Source organism: Gallinula chloropus (assembly GCF_964237585.1).
Source record: "Gallinula chloropus genome assembly, chromosome: 14".
Lineage (NCBI taxonomy): Eukaryota > Metazoa > Chordata > Aves > Gruiformes > Rallidae > Gallinula > Gallinula chloropus.
Window position 1 is genome coordinate 8434071 of NC_140099.1, and position 14520 is coordinate 8448590.

Below are 14520 nucleotides of genomic sequence, written 5' to 3' on the forward strand. Positions count from 1 at the left end.
CGTACAACACCTATCCCAAATTCTGATTACAGCCACGTAGTCATGAATAAACAAATTCCTGCAATTACTCTCACTGATGTTACCCTGGCAACAGTATATGGAACGAAACTCAGCAATCACTGCCAACAGAACCCCCAGTACAGTACTGCTAATGCTCCTGTTCACCAGGATGAAATACTTCCACTAAGTATTAAAGCAACTCCAAATCAGGAGTCCTGATTTTAATATTGAAAATTAAGCTAATCAATAAAGTGTAATTATTCATTCCATGGAGAGAAGTTTAAAATTTTTCTGTACATTCAAGTATTTATGTTTGGTGCTTAGCTTTCCAGCAGAGAGCCTGCTGAAGTTGCAGTGTTTCTCAACACCAACACCTGCTAAATAATGAAAGCCAACATTAGTTAAGTGCAGAAGTAACTTAGGAAAATAGTAACTTCCATATAGGAGGGAATACTTTTTTCATTTACATGTATTAAACTAAATAATTTTAATATGTAGTACTTGAGTTGACCAACTGAGATGGAAAAAGTAAGACCAGCCTGGGACTTGAGCCATTTTTGAATTGAAAAGACGGTTAAAAGACCTTCTTGAAGGAAACAGTTCCTAGAAAGGATACATTAATGCCTTGCTCTGCAGATAATATTTTTTCCTGTTTATTCAAATACAAGTACACACCCTGCTTGGTACATAGTGTTTATTATGTCTTCAAAACCAAATCTATTGAATTCACCTGCTTTAATAAAACTTAATGCATTTCTAAACCAAATCCCAGTTTTAGAGAGGTGAAGTTTGATCCATTCAGTGCAGGAAAACTCTAAACAAAACAATAAAATATTTTGTCACGGGTGACAAATAAGAAAAATGTAAGAAATAAGTATTTCTCAAGTGTACAGGACAGCTTAGACTCACATGGGTTTGTGTCTTCCTGCTTTGAAAGTTGCTTGCGATCCATTTTAGCAGCAGGGGGTTTTATAAATACTTAAAGCAGTTGTTTTGGTATTCAGTTTCCTGACTTGTGTTATTGCTAACATTGGTTACTAGTTTAGAAACAAATAAATAAAAATCTTGGGTTAGTATCCCTCAAAAGTAAAATCACAGATTTTCGTTTCCCCTCCCTGTGAAGTTTAATAACAGAAGCTGGTGTTTAGCAAAATTAGTCTAATGACCTGCATTCTGTAACAGTGACTCATAACTTGATAATGGAACTTTCACATTTATTTTATTTATTCTTATCTGTAGTTGCATTTCCTCTGTTTACCCTGATTTGATGGGAATTGAAGAAGGCAAGAGAGCCTTGTGAAATAATGGACACGTGCCATGGCAGTGGTATTTAATTGTGTAGATGTCTGAGGGGACAGGTACAGGTCTCTAACTGGTTTGAGTTGGTGTTGTCTGTAAGTCTGTTTAGAAACAATTTGGGATGATAGTCTCAGTGCCCTGTGGTGAGGAAGACCATGGTAGGCATTTCTGCCCAGCTGAAGTAGGGAATCTAGCGGAAAGATCTAGTAGAGTCTCGTTCTTGAATTTTGTGATTTGGATAGAGAAGAAACATGCAGTGAAGGGGTATTACCTGTGGAGGAAACCTTCTCAGTAACACCTCTCCTGATGTACAAAGCAACAAGGCAGCTGTTCTTCAGTACAGCGATTCCTTCGTTTTATTAGCTGTTACATGAATTTTTGCCAAGGGGTTTTCAGCCCTTCTGGATTAGATGTCATGCTGAAGTCTGTGATCTGCAGTTCAGGCTTCTCTGTGTTTGTAAGGTTTGGTTTGTTTGTGTTAGCATCTCAAAAACATTGTCAAGGCAGTGACCTCTCTTGTAGGATTCTCATTGGCTCAGTCACAACGTAAGGGGAGGTAGAATGGGAGCCTGGGCTGAGTTACAGATAGCAGTTCTGTGATGTTCTATTCAGTTGCAAGTAGAAAAAATACAACTGTTTAAAAATGCAGTGTTTTTAGTCTAATAATGTTTGTGCTAAGGTGGAGAAGAGGTTTTTTCCTGCTCTTTGAAGTGCAGGCATCTTCATGGATGCCATGCTTGCTCTTGTGCAATCTTGCTTGCACCACTGTTTTTCCTTATTGGTTTGGTCCTAGTAATCAGAGGAGTGAATCGTAACAAATGTTGTAGCTAAATAGTAATCCTCGTCCTGTGATATGTTAGAAAGAAATGAAGTATTCTTGGAACTAGAGAGGAGAAAATTGATGGGATCTGCAGATACCATGGAATTTGTCAATCAGTGTTTTGAGCAATGTCTCAAGTCCAGCGGGTCCACCAGAACAAAGTGTAGGTTAGTTAATTGCTGGATAAATTTAGGCTGCAGCCCTTCAATACTTAGTCTAATTGAGATCTGGCAAATGTTGCTTAACAGAAAGGATGGTTCAAAGTGAAAATCTTAAATTAGCCGCAGACCTTGTAGGAAATTGTTTCTTTGGTAGTGCGTAGTTACAGCTGTCTCTTGAGAGTGGGTTGTTAAGGCTTTAGCTGGTATGAGCTGAAATAATAAAAGGTAAAGCTGAACTGTGCTTAAGAAGAAATTTATTCTAGTGCCTGAAGGATAGGACAGATTTTCTCTAGGGTTTACCAATAATGAATCATCTCTGTCCCTTTCACATGGTCCTTCACTGATGTGCAAAGCCCTAAAGAATGGGGGTGGGTGGGAATTCTGAAGGACTACTTTGCTTGTTACTCTCCAGCAGCAGGGCAGAACTGAGCATAGGATTTAACTTTTAAAATAATTGTGTTGAATAATGTAATTAATATTTTTCCTTCTATAGTTCCACTGGTAATTAAAAAACTGCTGTTGCACTGGGTATGCAATAAGTACTTCTATTTTATGGATTGGTTTGGCTTATGGTATTTCTCTTGATAATTGAATTTTCTTTTTTATTTTTCCCTTTAAACAGCGAGACCATTTACAAAATTGGTCAAGGAAATGCAACTCCATCGAGATGACTTTGAAATTATAAAAGTGATTGGAAGAGGTGCATTTGGGGAGGTAAGGCGTCTTTACTGTTTCTGTCAGCTGTAGTAATGTAGCTTTCATCATTTGGGCATCTGATTTCTTGCTCTGATTTACTTGCACTTGTCCTAAAGGCAACAGATTCGCACAGATGTGTCGGAACACTTCCAGATGTGCAGTGGAAGTAGGTACCAGTAAAAGGTCCCTTTGAAACATGGGATTTAGTGTCCAGCTCTAACGTTTCTGTGGCTGGTTCGTTCTGACTCGAGTGTGGCAAAACAAGTGTCTCTTCAATGTGTATATGAACTGGGTGGTCCCACCTAGCAGCTGCACAGCTGAATTTGGGATCTCTTCTCCCACTTGCCATATGTACTCTTCTGTGCTGCTATAATTTAACTCAGAAGCGGGCTGCTTCTATGGTAAGAACGCGGAGGCTGCTCCACCCATCTGCCTGTCTCTGTAGCAATCTGGTAATGCAGAAAGACGCATTTGGCTGCCTCAAAGGCTCTTCCCTGTCATCTTTGAAGATCAAAGGCTGCTGGATCTGTTTTTTGGACAGCAAGTTGAGTCATGCTGGGATGATAGGAACGCCTTGTGTTTTGAGGACTCGCCAGTCCCAGGACCCTGGACTGAAGCTTCACTACTTAATATGCATGATGAAAGTCTCATCAGTCACAGAAGTATGATAGGGCCTGCCACTGGCAAAAGCGTTCATGAGTGTGTCCCCTCCAATAGGCATAGGGTACCTGAGAGTTCTGGAGAACCTCAAGGATAACTGTTTCAGCATTTATATATGTGTAACTAAAGCCATAGCTGTCAGCAAAAGTGGTTATTAACTAAAGAATTTCTACAAGGAAAAACACCCTTACATTTCTTTCAGGAAGCTTCTTTGAAGTAGTGCCACATTCATGTCAAATATAGTCACAGCCATTAGCAGCTAATTTCAGACCATTAGCACTTGGTTACAACTTCTGCTGCTGGTAGGTAAGGCTGGGCTTCTTTCATCTCCACAGAGAGCTGGACTGTGTGCTGTGCAGGGCTTCCCTTCCAAACATGATGTACCCTGGACAGATCAAATTCTTTAGGGTTTGATTGTGGGACAAAGGTATCACAGGGAGACAAGAAACTAAGCTAGAAATATCCCTGGACCCTACTCGACTTAGTTTCAGAAAGCAGTGAGGTTTCTGTGTGCATATGCCCTTGGTAGTGAGTGCAGGAATAGATTCATATCCACGTAATTTTAAGCTGCTTCAGAGACAGAAATTAGTGTTTCAAGAACATCTCTTAATCTGTACCATTATCTAATGAGCTGATGAAGTAACATCTTCACCTGTAAGACAAAAAGTTCATTTTCTAGTGGATGATGATTTGCAACATTTGTTATAAAAAAGGAAGTTTTATCTTAGAGTAGTGGAAATAGTGCACAAAAATCAGTTGTTTGTTTCACTTGTTTGGTTTTAGCTGGTGTGTATTATTTGAACATGGCTTTTAGAGAGAAAAGTTAATTTGGCCAGAAATAGCAGAAGCAGGGGAAAAAATGTGATAAGTCTAAGGAAAAGCTATGAATTAAGACCAGAAAAGAGGTCTGAGCAGAGAGAGTTTAACTAGGTAAAAGGCCTAGAGAATCAAGAATATAGTAGGCAACTGTCTACCTCTCTATTAGGGTTTTGAATCAGAACAGCAGCATGAGTTTGAAGAGAGTGTCCCCACTTACCACAGAATGATTTTGCTGTACATAAGAAGGATTTCTTATGGAGGAAACTAAACCAGAACCTCTGTTCCACGTGTGCACCAAATGTGCTTCTGGCCTCAAGATGTATATAAGAATCAATCACCAGGTTTGACTCTAACAGCTTCAAAGCACGTTTGGTCCAGGAGACCTGGCTAGACAGTCTGAAGTAAAATTCCTGAACTGCATACTATAGAGATGGGAAGCCTCCACACAGGCTACTTCCTTCTGTTGTTCTGGTCTTGCTGTGCCAAATTACTTGCTATAGTGGCTGTGACCACTGATAGCTAAAGAATTTTAGATTAGTGTTTTGGCAGTTTGTCTTTTGGTGGGATTAGAAGTGGTTTCTGGATCTTTTCATAGCTAGACTTGTGAATGCTGCAGCTATCAAAACTGGTTTCAGGTCAAGGGAACCCTTTATAGTGCCTTGCAGATGGAGTCAGTGTAGGGAATGCCTGTGCACAGTATAACTTTAAGGAAGGGCTGTCTTCTGTGGTACTTGCTCTGCTCTTTTTCAAAGCTGTGTTCTTCTCCATTTAAGGAACTGACCAACCAGAAATCTCAGTACAACAGCAGCTGAAGTAGTTGCATGAACTTCAAGAGATTTCAGTTTATACTTGCTAGGGGGGTTAGGATGACCTTTCTTAGCTTTGGATCAAGAGTCTTTAAAGTGTATAAAAGATAACAAATTCTGAGTAGAAACTTGTATTAATAGCATTTGGAGTGTCTGAATCAACAATGTATTTCATATTCTTTTGGTTGGAGAAGCTTGAAGCTTAACTAAAGCAATTTGTACATCCCAGGCCCCAGTGGAAATGAAAATTCACAGAAATGAAATGAGAAAGTATCTTAATTTCATCCTTCTGTTAGAGCTGTGAGTGCTCAGGAAGTCAGTGATATTAGTTATCTGTCAATAGCACGTTGTCTCATTCATCTTTTAATTATAAACGTTTTAGTTTATAGTTGCAGCTTGAAACTTTTTGATCAGTTTAAATTATGCAGTAATCATTGATTTTAAGTTCATTATACTTTAATCCCACTTGCCAGAGAATATTTCATGCTTTTTGCTTATGAATGAATCATTTGACCCATGTGTATTCTGGGCTGCCATAACTGCCAAATATTATAGGCATTATAAAATAGCAATTATATAAAGGTTGACATTCTATAATAAGAAAATAAAATCAAGTTTCTGGAGAGGAACTTGTGGCATCTGACTTCAGATGAAGCAGTTCTTCAGAAAATGGGATGGGGGAGCTGTAAGTAATTTTTCCATGGTACGTTCAGACATACAAAGGAACTGTGAGAAACTACCTGATGGGATTCTAGTGGATGTGAGCTTACTTGTTAGTTCTTGTTTAAAAAACCCAACAACTCAAACACAACTATCTGCTAGAAATAAATTTTAAAAATACCTGTAAAATATTTTTTAAAACGCATAAAGAAATTAGCCAGAATTGAATTAGATTTATTCCTATTAGAATTAATTAGTTTAAATTAAATGCTTAACAGCTGAACAAGCCAGACTTCAAAAAAGATGAACACTACATTCCATTCCTTCTCATTTTAGCTACTTTGGGCTTTTTGGAGAATGCCAGGGGCTTTACTCTTACCAAAGAACTTTTGCATAAATGAGAAGCTTTGAAGAAAAATAGCTTAAACAGAATAAAGGTATGATACTTCTTATTAGTGGGGATCAGTGGTAAATTTTTGCCACACAACATGTACACCAGGGATACATGGTCTTTGACTGGAGAGAGGGTTGAGACCATATGTGAACTTGTCCCTGGAGACACAGCTGCAAAATTAGTATCTAATTTAATGCAGATACAACCACCAGTATGTATCTGTACCAGCATGTCAGCACCTTTTTCTTTCTTCTTTGGAAACCAGCAGAACTCAACAAGGTCCTTGAGACTTTTGTCAGCAATATGAGTACAAAACCCAGCTGGTCACTCAGAAGCACCTGAGGAAAGTTCTTATAGCATGGGAGATGTGGGAAAGGAAAGAAAAATAAGTTTCTTATAAGGTCTCATTATTATGGTAAGACAGAAATAGCCTAACTCAAAATCTAGAAAATTTCTTCTCTAGCCACCTGCCAAAACGCATAGTTCTCCCTTTCTCATAAACTAAGTCAGCTACATTGTCTACAGGGTAAACTGAATGTCCAAATGTCCTTTACAGAAGCATTTAAGGTGGTGACTTCTGGAGTCTCTGGCTTGAGAACAGAATTTAATTTTTTTCAGAAGTTTCGTAGTTCTGAAGAAAAGTTTAAGATGTTATTTGAGTGCATGAGAGCTGGAAGAGCATGGAGTTTGAAGTGCTAGCTGTTAGAAGGGTAGAACTCTGTACACAAGAATGAGTGTGTTGTGTAGGGTGAAGTTTTTTGTTAACTAGTGAAAATACATGTTTTAGGAGAAGACTGAAAGAATGGGAAACTCCAGCTTGTAGAATTTTAAAAAAATCACACCAAAACATCAAGGAAAACAGCCAAACCCACCTATGGGTTGAAGTTTGCGTGTGCCTGAGTACTCTGGTCTAGAAACACTGTGGGCCATAATTGGAGAGGAAATAATACCCTGAGAACCTGCGCTTGGTGGGGTTGTGGCTACCTGAGAAACTTAGGGCAGCTTCAGAAATGCCTTCTCTGGGCTTGGTGTTTGCCTCTGTGTGCCAAGGGAACTAGGGGGGCTGGTGCTCCAGTATGGTGAGAGATGTAGGCGGAGGATCGTGTTTGGGGACTGTCTGGCTATAAATACTTGCACTTGATCATCTGAAAGCTTTGTCTGACCTCTTTATACTGCACTTGTAAGTCTTTAAGATCACTTTTCCTCAGTTTGTGTAAAGGAGCATTTATGCTTGCTGCTGTGGATTAATGCATTTCAATGAAGAGAGCAGTTGTTGAAGGAAGAACTATGTCGAGATGTACCTTGTGTGAGAACTTGGATTGTATAATGTGGCTGACACCTGGAAATTTGGCAGCATGGGACTGAAACAATTGTTTTCCTTCCCTTGTTTGTTAGCAAGGATTTCTTGAATGAGCAGCGCTTACTGTGGCTGCAGCGGAAGGGTGGAACTGCTCAATCTCGCTTAGCACAAAAATAACTAAAACTTTTAATGTGCCCCACCTAAGTATTACTGCTTTGGATGGATTAGAAATACCTTTCCATATAAATGCTGTTGTGTACAGACTTGATCTGCATAGTGTTTGGTAATAGGACATGTCACCTTGACTCAGGATGCTTAGTCAGAGTCTTAGCTGCAATCAACAGACATAAAAATCTATTTCCAGGAGAAAATAAGTAATGGGTGAGAGGACAGGACTGATCCCCTGTGCAACACATGTTTCTGATAGATGATGCAGTTCCTAGTGAGACACGCTGGCTAGGGGTGCAGCGAGCCTCCAAGTGAATATACCACACCTAAGCTTCCTGAGGAGAGCTGTGCTTGGCAGTGTGATGCAGAGCTGTCTGAGCCTTCTCCACCGTGTAATCGCAGCTGTAGGGTACAGAGTTTGCTGCCTTTATGTACTTCTGGCTGTTAACCTGGGACACAGTGAGCCTGTGGACTGCAATTAAGTCTGTCTCACCTATCCAGAAGCTTTGGGTGTTAGGTACCCAGCAGGGACTGTGCCTTCCTGCCTTGTGGATGAACAGAATTCCTAAGTATTGCACACAACATACAACACTTTTCATCTAGCTATTCAAAGAGTCAAAGTGTTCAGAACATGGTGCAGAAGAAATAATTAGCTTTGCTTTTCTACAGCGTGCTCTTCACAAAGGAGAAAAAATAAAATCAAAGCAAGCTATGTCATGCAGTGGAAATGGACCAAGAAAGAAGCTGCTTTGTTTTGAAAAATGCTTCAGGAGAGCCTGTTGCTGTCTAGGTCCTCCCCAGCTTGTTTGTATGGCAGCACCAAGTTACTATGGTGACAGGCAGGTCGAAGGGAGCTGAGGAGTCCCAGTTCATTGTAGTGCTGTTGCCAGCCTGGCCAGTTGGCTCTGCACCCCCACCCAGATCCCTGAGGAAGAGCTTAGGTGTTACTCGAGGCCTTTATTCTCTTTTTGCAGAACCTTTCTTGCCTGCACGTGTGATTTCTTATTTGCATGATGGGAAGATCGGCACTGCCTGTTCAAAGAGGAAAAAATGAAAATAAAAACATGGAAATGTGCACCATGGCATACAAACCCTACCAAAGACACTCTGGTTGCTCTTTTTAAATGGAAAATAAATGTAAAAAACCTTATATAGCAGTCCAGACGGGTTTTTCCTCAAAGATGCAGTATTAAAACTGTTAACTAATGAGCTATGTCTCAAAGACTTTTCATATCCAAGAGTACTGGGAGGATAAGGCAGCTCCTACAGTGTTTTTTCAGGTAGTGTCCAAGGTATCAATAGCACAAGACTGCAATACTGGGCTAAAATTGGCATATACAGGCTTTAACTGAGGGAAATGACTGTAATATTCAATTATGGATCTGGTAATAAGACATTACAGATAAATTGTTTACATCTGAGATGACATTTTGTCTCTTCTCCTGGTTGAAAGGCTTGTCTAAAATCTCTGCTCAAATGTCTAAAGCCTTTCCAAGTTCCTGGCAAAGGTTAATTCATGGTAATTTCACACCATTTTATCCATGTAATTTTATTGTCCATTAGCCTAAGCAGATCTTTTATCATCCTTATTACTGATGTCCTTCCAGTTGTATTTGTAGGTAGCAATCATACCCGCATTTTTCTTCCTTTACCACGCAAAGCTTTTTCTACTCCCATGGCAGTATGAAAGGCTCTTTAGTTCCTTCCTCATCTCAGTAGTCCTACTTCACGCCTGCTCCAGATAAAGTTTATTTCTCTGGGGTGTGGCAATGCGTGGAGTTTCCAGTGAGCTTGTACTCCTCCAAGGCAGTAATGTTTACCCATCCCTAGAGGTGTGTATCCGCCCGTGAGTTTCACAGTTGTGTTAGCCTTTTTCTTAACTGTCATTATGAGCTGATTGCGCGGGGATTATCGCTGATATGGCCGGGTCCATCTCCTTTTCAGCTGAGAACTTTCGACACTTAAGATTAATCTTATTCCTGAAAGTCCAGTCCTTGAGAATGAGCTTTACCTGCAAGTTTAACGTGCCATGGGCATGAGCAGTGTGCTCGGTAGCTTTTTTATCTTTGCTTTGAAATGAATGCCAGCATGGTTTCCAAGAAGTTGAACATCAAATAATCTATAAACTTCCCAGTAGAAAGTCTTTTTGTTAACTATCATATTTGTTTCCTAGAAATCCAGTCTTGCATTTAAATGATTTTTGCACTTTCTTAGGCTGTACTTGTCCTTTACGTAACAGAAAATTTGTAACTTGATGCTGCTTACTAATGCTGATATGTCACTCAAAGGGCAGAGTACAGTGGTGGGAAGTTCTGTCATGTTTGCAGAGGCTGATGTGGCTCAGATTCCAGCCCTGTAGGTTTCACTGGGCTAAAGAAAAGGTGGAACTTGGCCTAGGCTGGCTTTGCGCTGATAACCCCAAACGTGAGTATCGAATGGCCCTTGAAGATGAAAATGCAGCAAAATACTTCTGTAAAACAATTCAAGAAGCAAAATACGAGCTCTTGCCAAAGTCTAACGATGTTGTTTTAGCTTTATTGGGTCTGCTTTTTATTTTATTGCAGTACAAGTGAAACAGAGCTTTGAGGCAAAAGTACTGAAAGAAAATGGATAGCAGAAGTAATAGAAATCTGATGGGGTGTTGTGGCCTGTAGTTACCACAGGTGGCTCTCACATACACTTTAGCCCCGGTTCTCATACATTTTTTTTGACATAAATATGTCTTAAGTTGGTTGAAGTGTAGGCAGTAGGATTCATTGGGCTTTCAGAGGTCCTTGAGGAAACATACTTGATCTTTATTGCAGTGTGCCTGCAATGGATCTTGAATCCTGAGCATGTACAGCGACAGTAATCAAATCAGTTGGTGGACAGCTTAGACCCATCAGGGCTTGCCTGGAAGGGGGATTTTGTCTTTATCAGTGTTTTAAGACTTACTTGGTAAAACAGTATCACCTAAATCTCTACCAAACCACTCTGCTGAGTATTTGGAACTGCTGATTCTCTCTTCCAACATAGTGAGGTGCAAGTTGGGTAAGTTCTGGTTTTCTTGTTTGACAGAGGTATCAGATGTAGCTATGCTGGGGCACAGAGGCGCCTGGATTAGTCAGCACTCATCCCATCCCTTTGGCCAGGTAGATAGAGGTGTGTAGGAAAGGTCCAAGGCCAGAGCAGAGCTGAACCCTCCCAGCTTCCAGTAGCTGGGTGTTCGAGGACACCCTTAGCAGACTTGCAGCTTGGTGGTCAGCAGTCTCTGTGTTACTTGGGCATTAAGCGTGTACTTGAATGCTCTGTGGATACTTAGGTGTCCACCGCAGTCTGCAGCTGAGGTCCAAAACTGTTGTGTGACAGTAATACTTTCTTACTCTTGCTACCTTTCTATTTTATTTGATGCTTTTCAATCTTGGTGTTACGAGAAACAGCAAATAATTGTTCTCTGTTCATCTCTGTGACATTCACATGTTTGGCTGCCTATCATAGCGGTTATGTCTTCCAGGCCTGGACTATTTTAGGTTATTAAATCTTTTTCAGAAGCTATTTTATACCTCTGCTTGTGCCATTTTTTCCTCTTTCATTATCCTGAGCATACTTTTTTTAGATGTCTATTACTATATAAATTATAATAACCTTAGAAATGAAGATCATCAAAATTAAACCCTGATCTTAGAGTTGCTGCATAACATGAGCACTTCTTCAGCCAATAGACTTTAAAACTTTGAAGATAGAAATAATGCTTTTGTTCTTAAAGTAGGCATTTGCAGTAGTGCATGAATCTGTGTCCCTGGGAATACCTCTGAACACTGAGTATTTTTTCTTACATTATTAGATGTGATGGATTGGTATGTAGTGTAGGAGCCATCGGATTTGAAACATGACATCTCGCATCTTAGCACAACTGCGGGGTAAGAGATTTCTGTCTGATCTCGTAAAGCAGTCGTGTGGTTATTGGAATTGAATTTGAGGTGTGTCTGAGACTAATTAACACACACTAAGAAAAAAAATATACCTCAGTGTCTCAGAAGCAGCATTATATGATGAATGTAAACTTAAGAACACTGCCACCTGATAAAAAAAGTAAAAGAAAGCGAACTTGAGGAAACGCTGAAGGTTTTATATGGAACAAAGGGTACAGGGTTTTGTGCAATATTGTAACAGTATTCTTGCTTACAATAGTACTGAGATTACTTTGGCATAATTTAGTTTGTGCTTCCTTGGTCCAGTTCAGACATCAGTGGAGGTTTGGAGTTTGCATTTCTGTTTGATTATTTTCTAAATTAAAAAAAACTCTACTGATCAGAACAGGTTGAGGAATCAGATCTGGTCAAACCAAAGTACCTCTTCTCTGAGGTATATTCTGCAATTGTCGTCATTCCTTTCAGAGAAAAAATTACTGGGGAGCCACCTATTTTGCTGTATGGTGACTTTACTTTTTTGCTGACATGAGAAGCTGTTGCTCTTAAAACTAAAGCAGCAGTGCATTTGCTGGTGCCATAGCTTGATAACTTCTTATTGTGAAAATATGAGTCAACTTTCCTTTTATTCTTTTCATTCTGCTTTTTCTTCACAGAAGACAATTCTCTTTCTCCAGAAAAGTTAAATTGTTTCTTTAAGCAGTCCTTTCAGTTTAAAATAAACAGCACTAATATAGGCAGTGACTGGGGAATTGCTAAATCGGTCCTACAGATTTGGCTTCCCTTTTCTTCTTTCTTTCTTTTTTTTTATTTTTCTGTCCAGGCCTGTTCTCATTCACCACTTTCTATTCTAACATTTGCATGTCCTCTGCAATGCCAGGTTCACATCAGTCCTCAGCAGCTGAGCATGCTTCAAACTTCTGCCAGCCTGCCTCAGACAGCGATGACCCCAGATAAAGCGTGGTAGATGAATATCTGGGCTCTGATTTGTGCCCTGTATTTCTACCAAAAGGGCCGAGCAGTTCCAGTGCTGAGGTGTAATGAAACCCAAACATTGCTACCTCAGGGCTCACAGAGCCATGCTTGCAAATGGCTTCTGCTCAGTTGGGTCTGTCCCTTCAGCAGAGATGGGGACGTTTCCAGAGACGTCATGTTCTGTGTGGAACAGAGTTTAAAGTGTGGAGCGGGTGTAGTCAGCGTCTTGCTGTTTCCCAAAGCTTTTAATGTGCAGTTTGACTTACCGTGTACTTTCAGCTGCATCAAGCAAGTAATTCAATTAAGTGTGTGTGTATGTGTGGAGGTTGTTGCAATGGCTTTTAACTGCAAGGCCATGACAAGGACAGGACCAAAGCCGAATGTTTTAGGCCATTACTGAAGGTCAGTGTTGAATAGTTTCATATGTCCCAAAGAACCTCATGTGTTCAGATGAGACATTCTCGTCTTACTCATCCTTCCCCTGCAGCATGAGACGTGGCTGTGGGAGGTGTTTGTAGGCCAGGAGAGGCCGGGATGTAATGCAGCTGTGGATGTCCTGTGGAGCTGACAGAAGCTGCAGCTTCATGCTGTGTCTTTCCCAGCTGCATTTAAGGCCACTTTCCCATGCCATCCTGTGATGGATGCCTCCTAGTCGTTTTATTAACATCTCTTTCAGTTACATGACTCAGTGCAGGTGTATAATAGGTGTCACTCATCTCTTATGTGACCTGGTGAGCAGAGCCACACATACCAAGGGGCGAGATGCTGAGGCATGCATCTGTGTAAATGTGAATATCCCATTCTTGTGTAACTGGAAGAGCAGCTGTCCCCCTGCCCCTCACCTGGAGCTTCTTTACTGGTATGGCACAGGGAGGCATGATATTTCCTTCTTCCCTCCTCACAACTTCTGGTTTTGTACCGTGTTACTCTGCTGAATGCACTATTCCAACATCAGTTTATATTCAGCATCTTAGAGCTGCTGTAGCTCCCGAATCCCTTACAGATAGGAGTTTTTAAAGCAACAGAAGAGGTGAGCTGATACAATTCCTGTTATTTTTTTCCATTGCTATTCAGAGCTCCATTGAAAGCAGTGAATGCTGGTTGGTTTTCAACATCTGAAATAGAGTTGAGCTGGGAAGCAGCAGAAATACTCAAGCAGTCCATGTATAGTCCTGTGAAAATGTTGCTGTCTTAGTCATGATGCCTGCTTGTCTTTTGCCAGCTGGAAGAATTTTGTGGAAATGATGGCCTTACTACAAGAAGAATTAGTTTTGGTCTTGAAGGATACAAGTCTTGGTCAAAATAAAGTCTTTGCATTCCTAAGCCTTGAAGTTTTTGTATTCTTCTGAGTTTTTTCTTTCACTGTACAGCTTATGTGCATGGCTACTGTCCATAACAAACCAGTCAAAGCAAGGCCAATACACAGGTTGCATAGTAAAATGCTTCAAGCAGAATGATGAATAAGAAAATTGCTACTGGTTTTTCTTCTTTTTAAATATCTGCACACAGTACACAAAAGCAAGTTAATTTACAAATACTCTTCAAGTTTTTGAAACCTGAAATGTGAAAACAAATTAGTCAGATGTAGTGTATTTCCGTTGACAGCAGCCTGCCTTGTTTTCATGGGCTGCCCTTTTAGATGTTGTCTCATTGGCTGAGGGCATGGTGCACAAGCATCCCTTGTTCGTGGTAAACAATGCAGCTTTACTACACATCATCATATGAAAAGCTTCACACTCCTCCTGTATCATCCCTCCTGTACTTGATCATGAACACTTGACCACACATGGTGTGCTGTGCATCAAGGACATAGCAATAATGGAGGAGGAATAGAGAAGGAGCAAAGACTCAAGC

The 14520-nt window shown here is 40.4% G+C and overlaps 1 protein-coding gene across 2 annotated transcripts in view; it reads left to right on the top strand.

The window, feature by feature from the left end:
* CDC42BPB (CDC42 binding protein kinase beta) overlaps positions 1-14520 on the top strand; it is a gene marked incomplete at its 5' end in the record, with an annotated part of 91651 nt that overhangs the window by 24786 nt on the left and 52345 nt on the right. For both annotated transcript variants that reach the window (XM_084270369.1, XM_084270370.1), the window contains one exon: positions 2903-2994. In XM_084270369.1, the coding sequence (XP_084126495.1) occupies positions 2903-2994 (92 nt within the window). The remainder of the gene's footprint in view (positions 1-2902; positions 2995-14520) is intronic.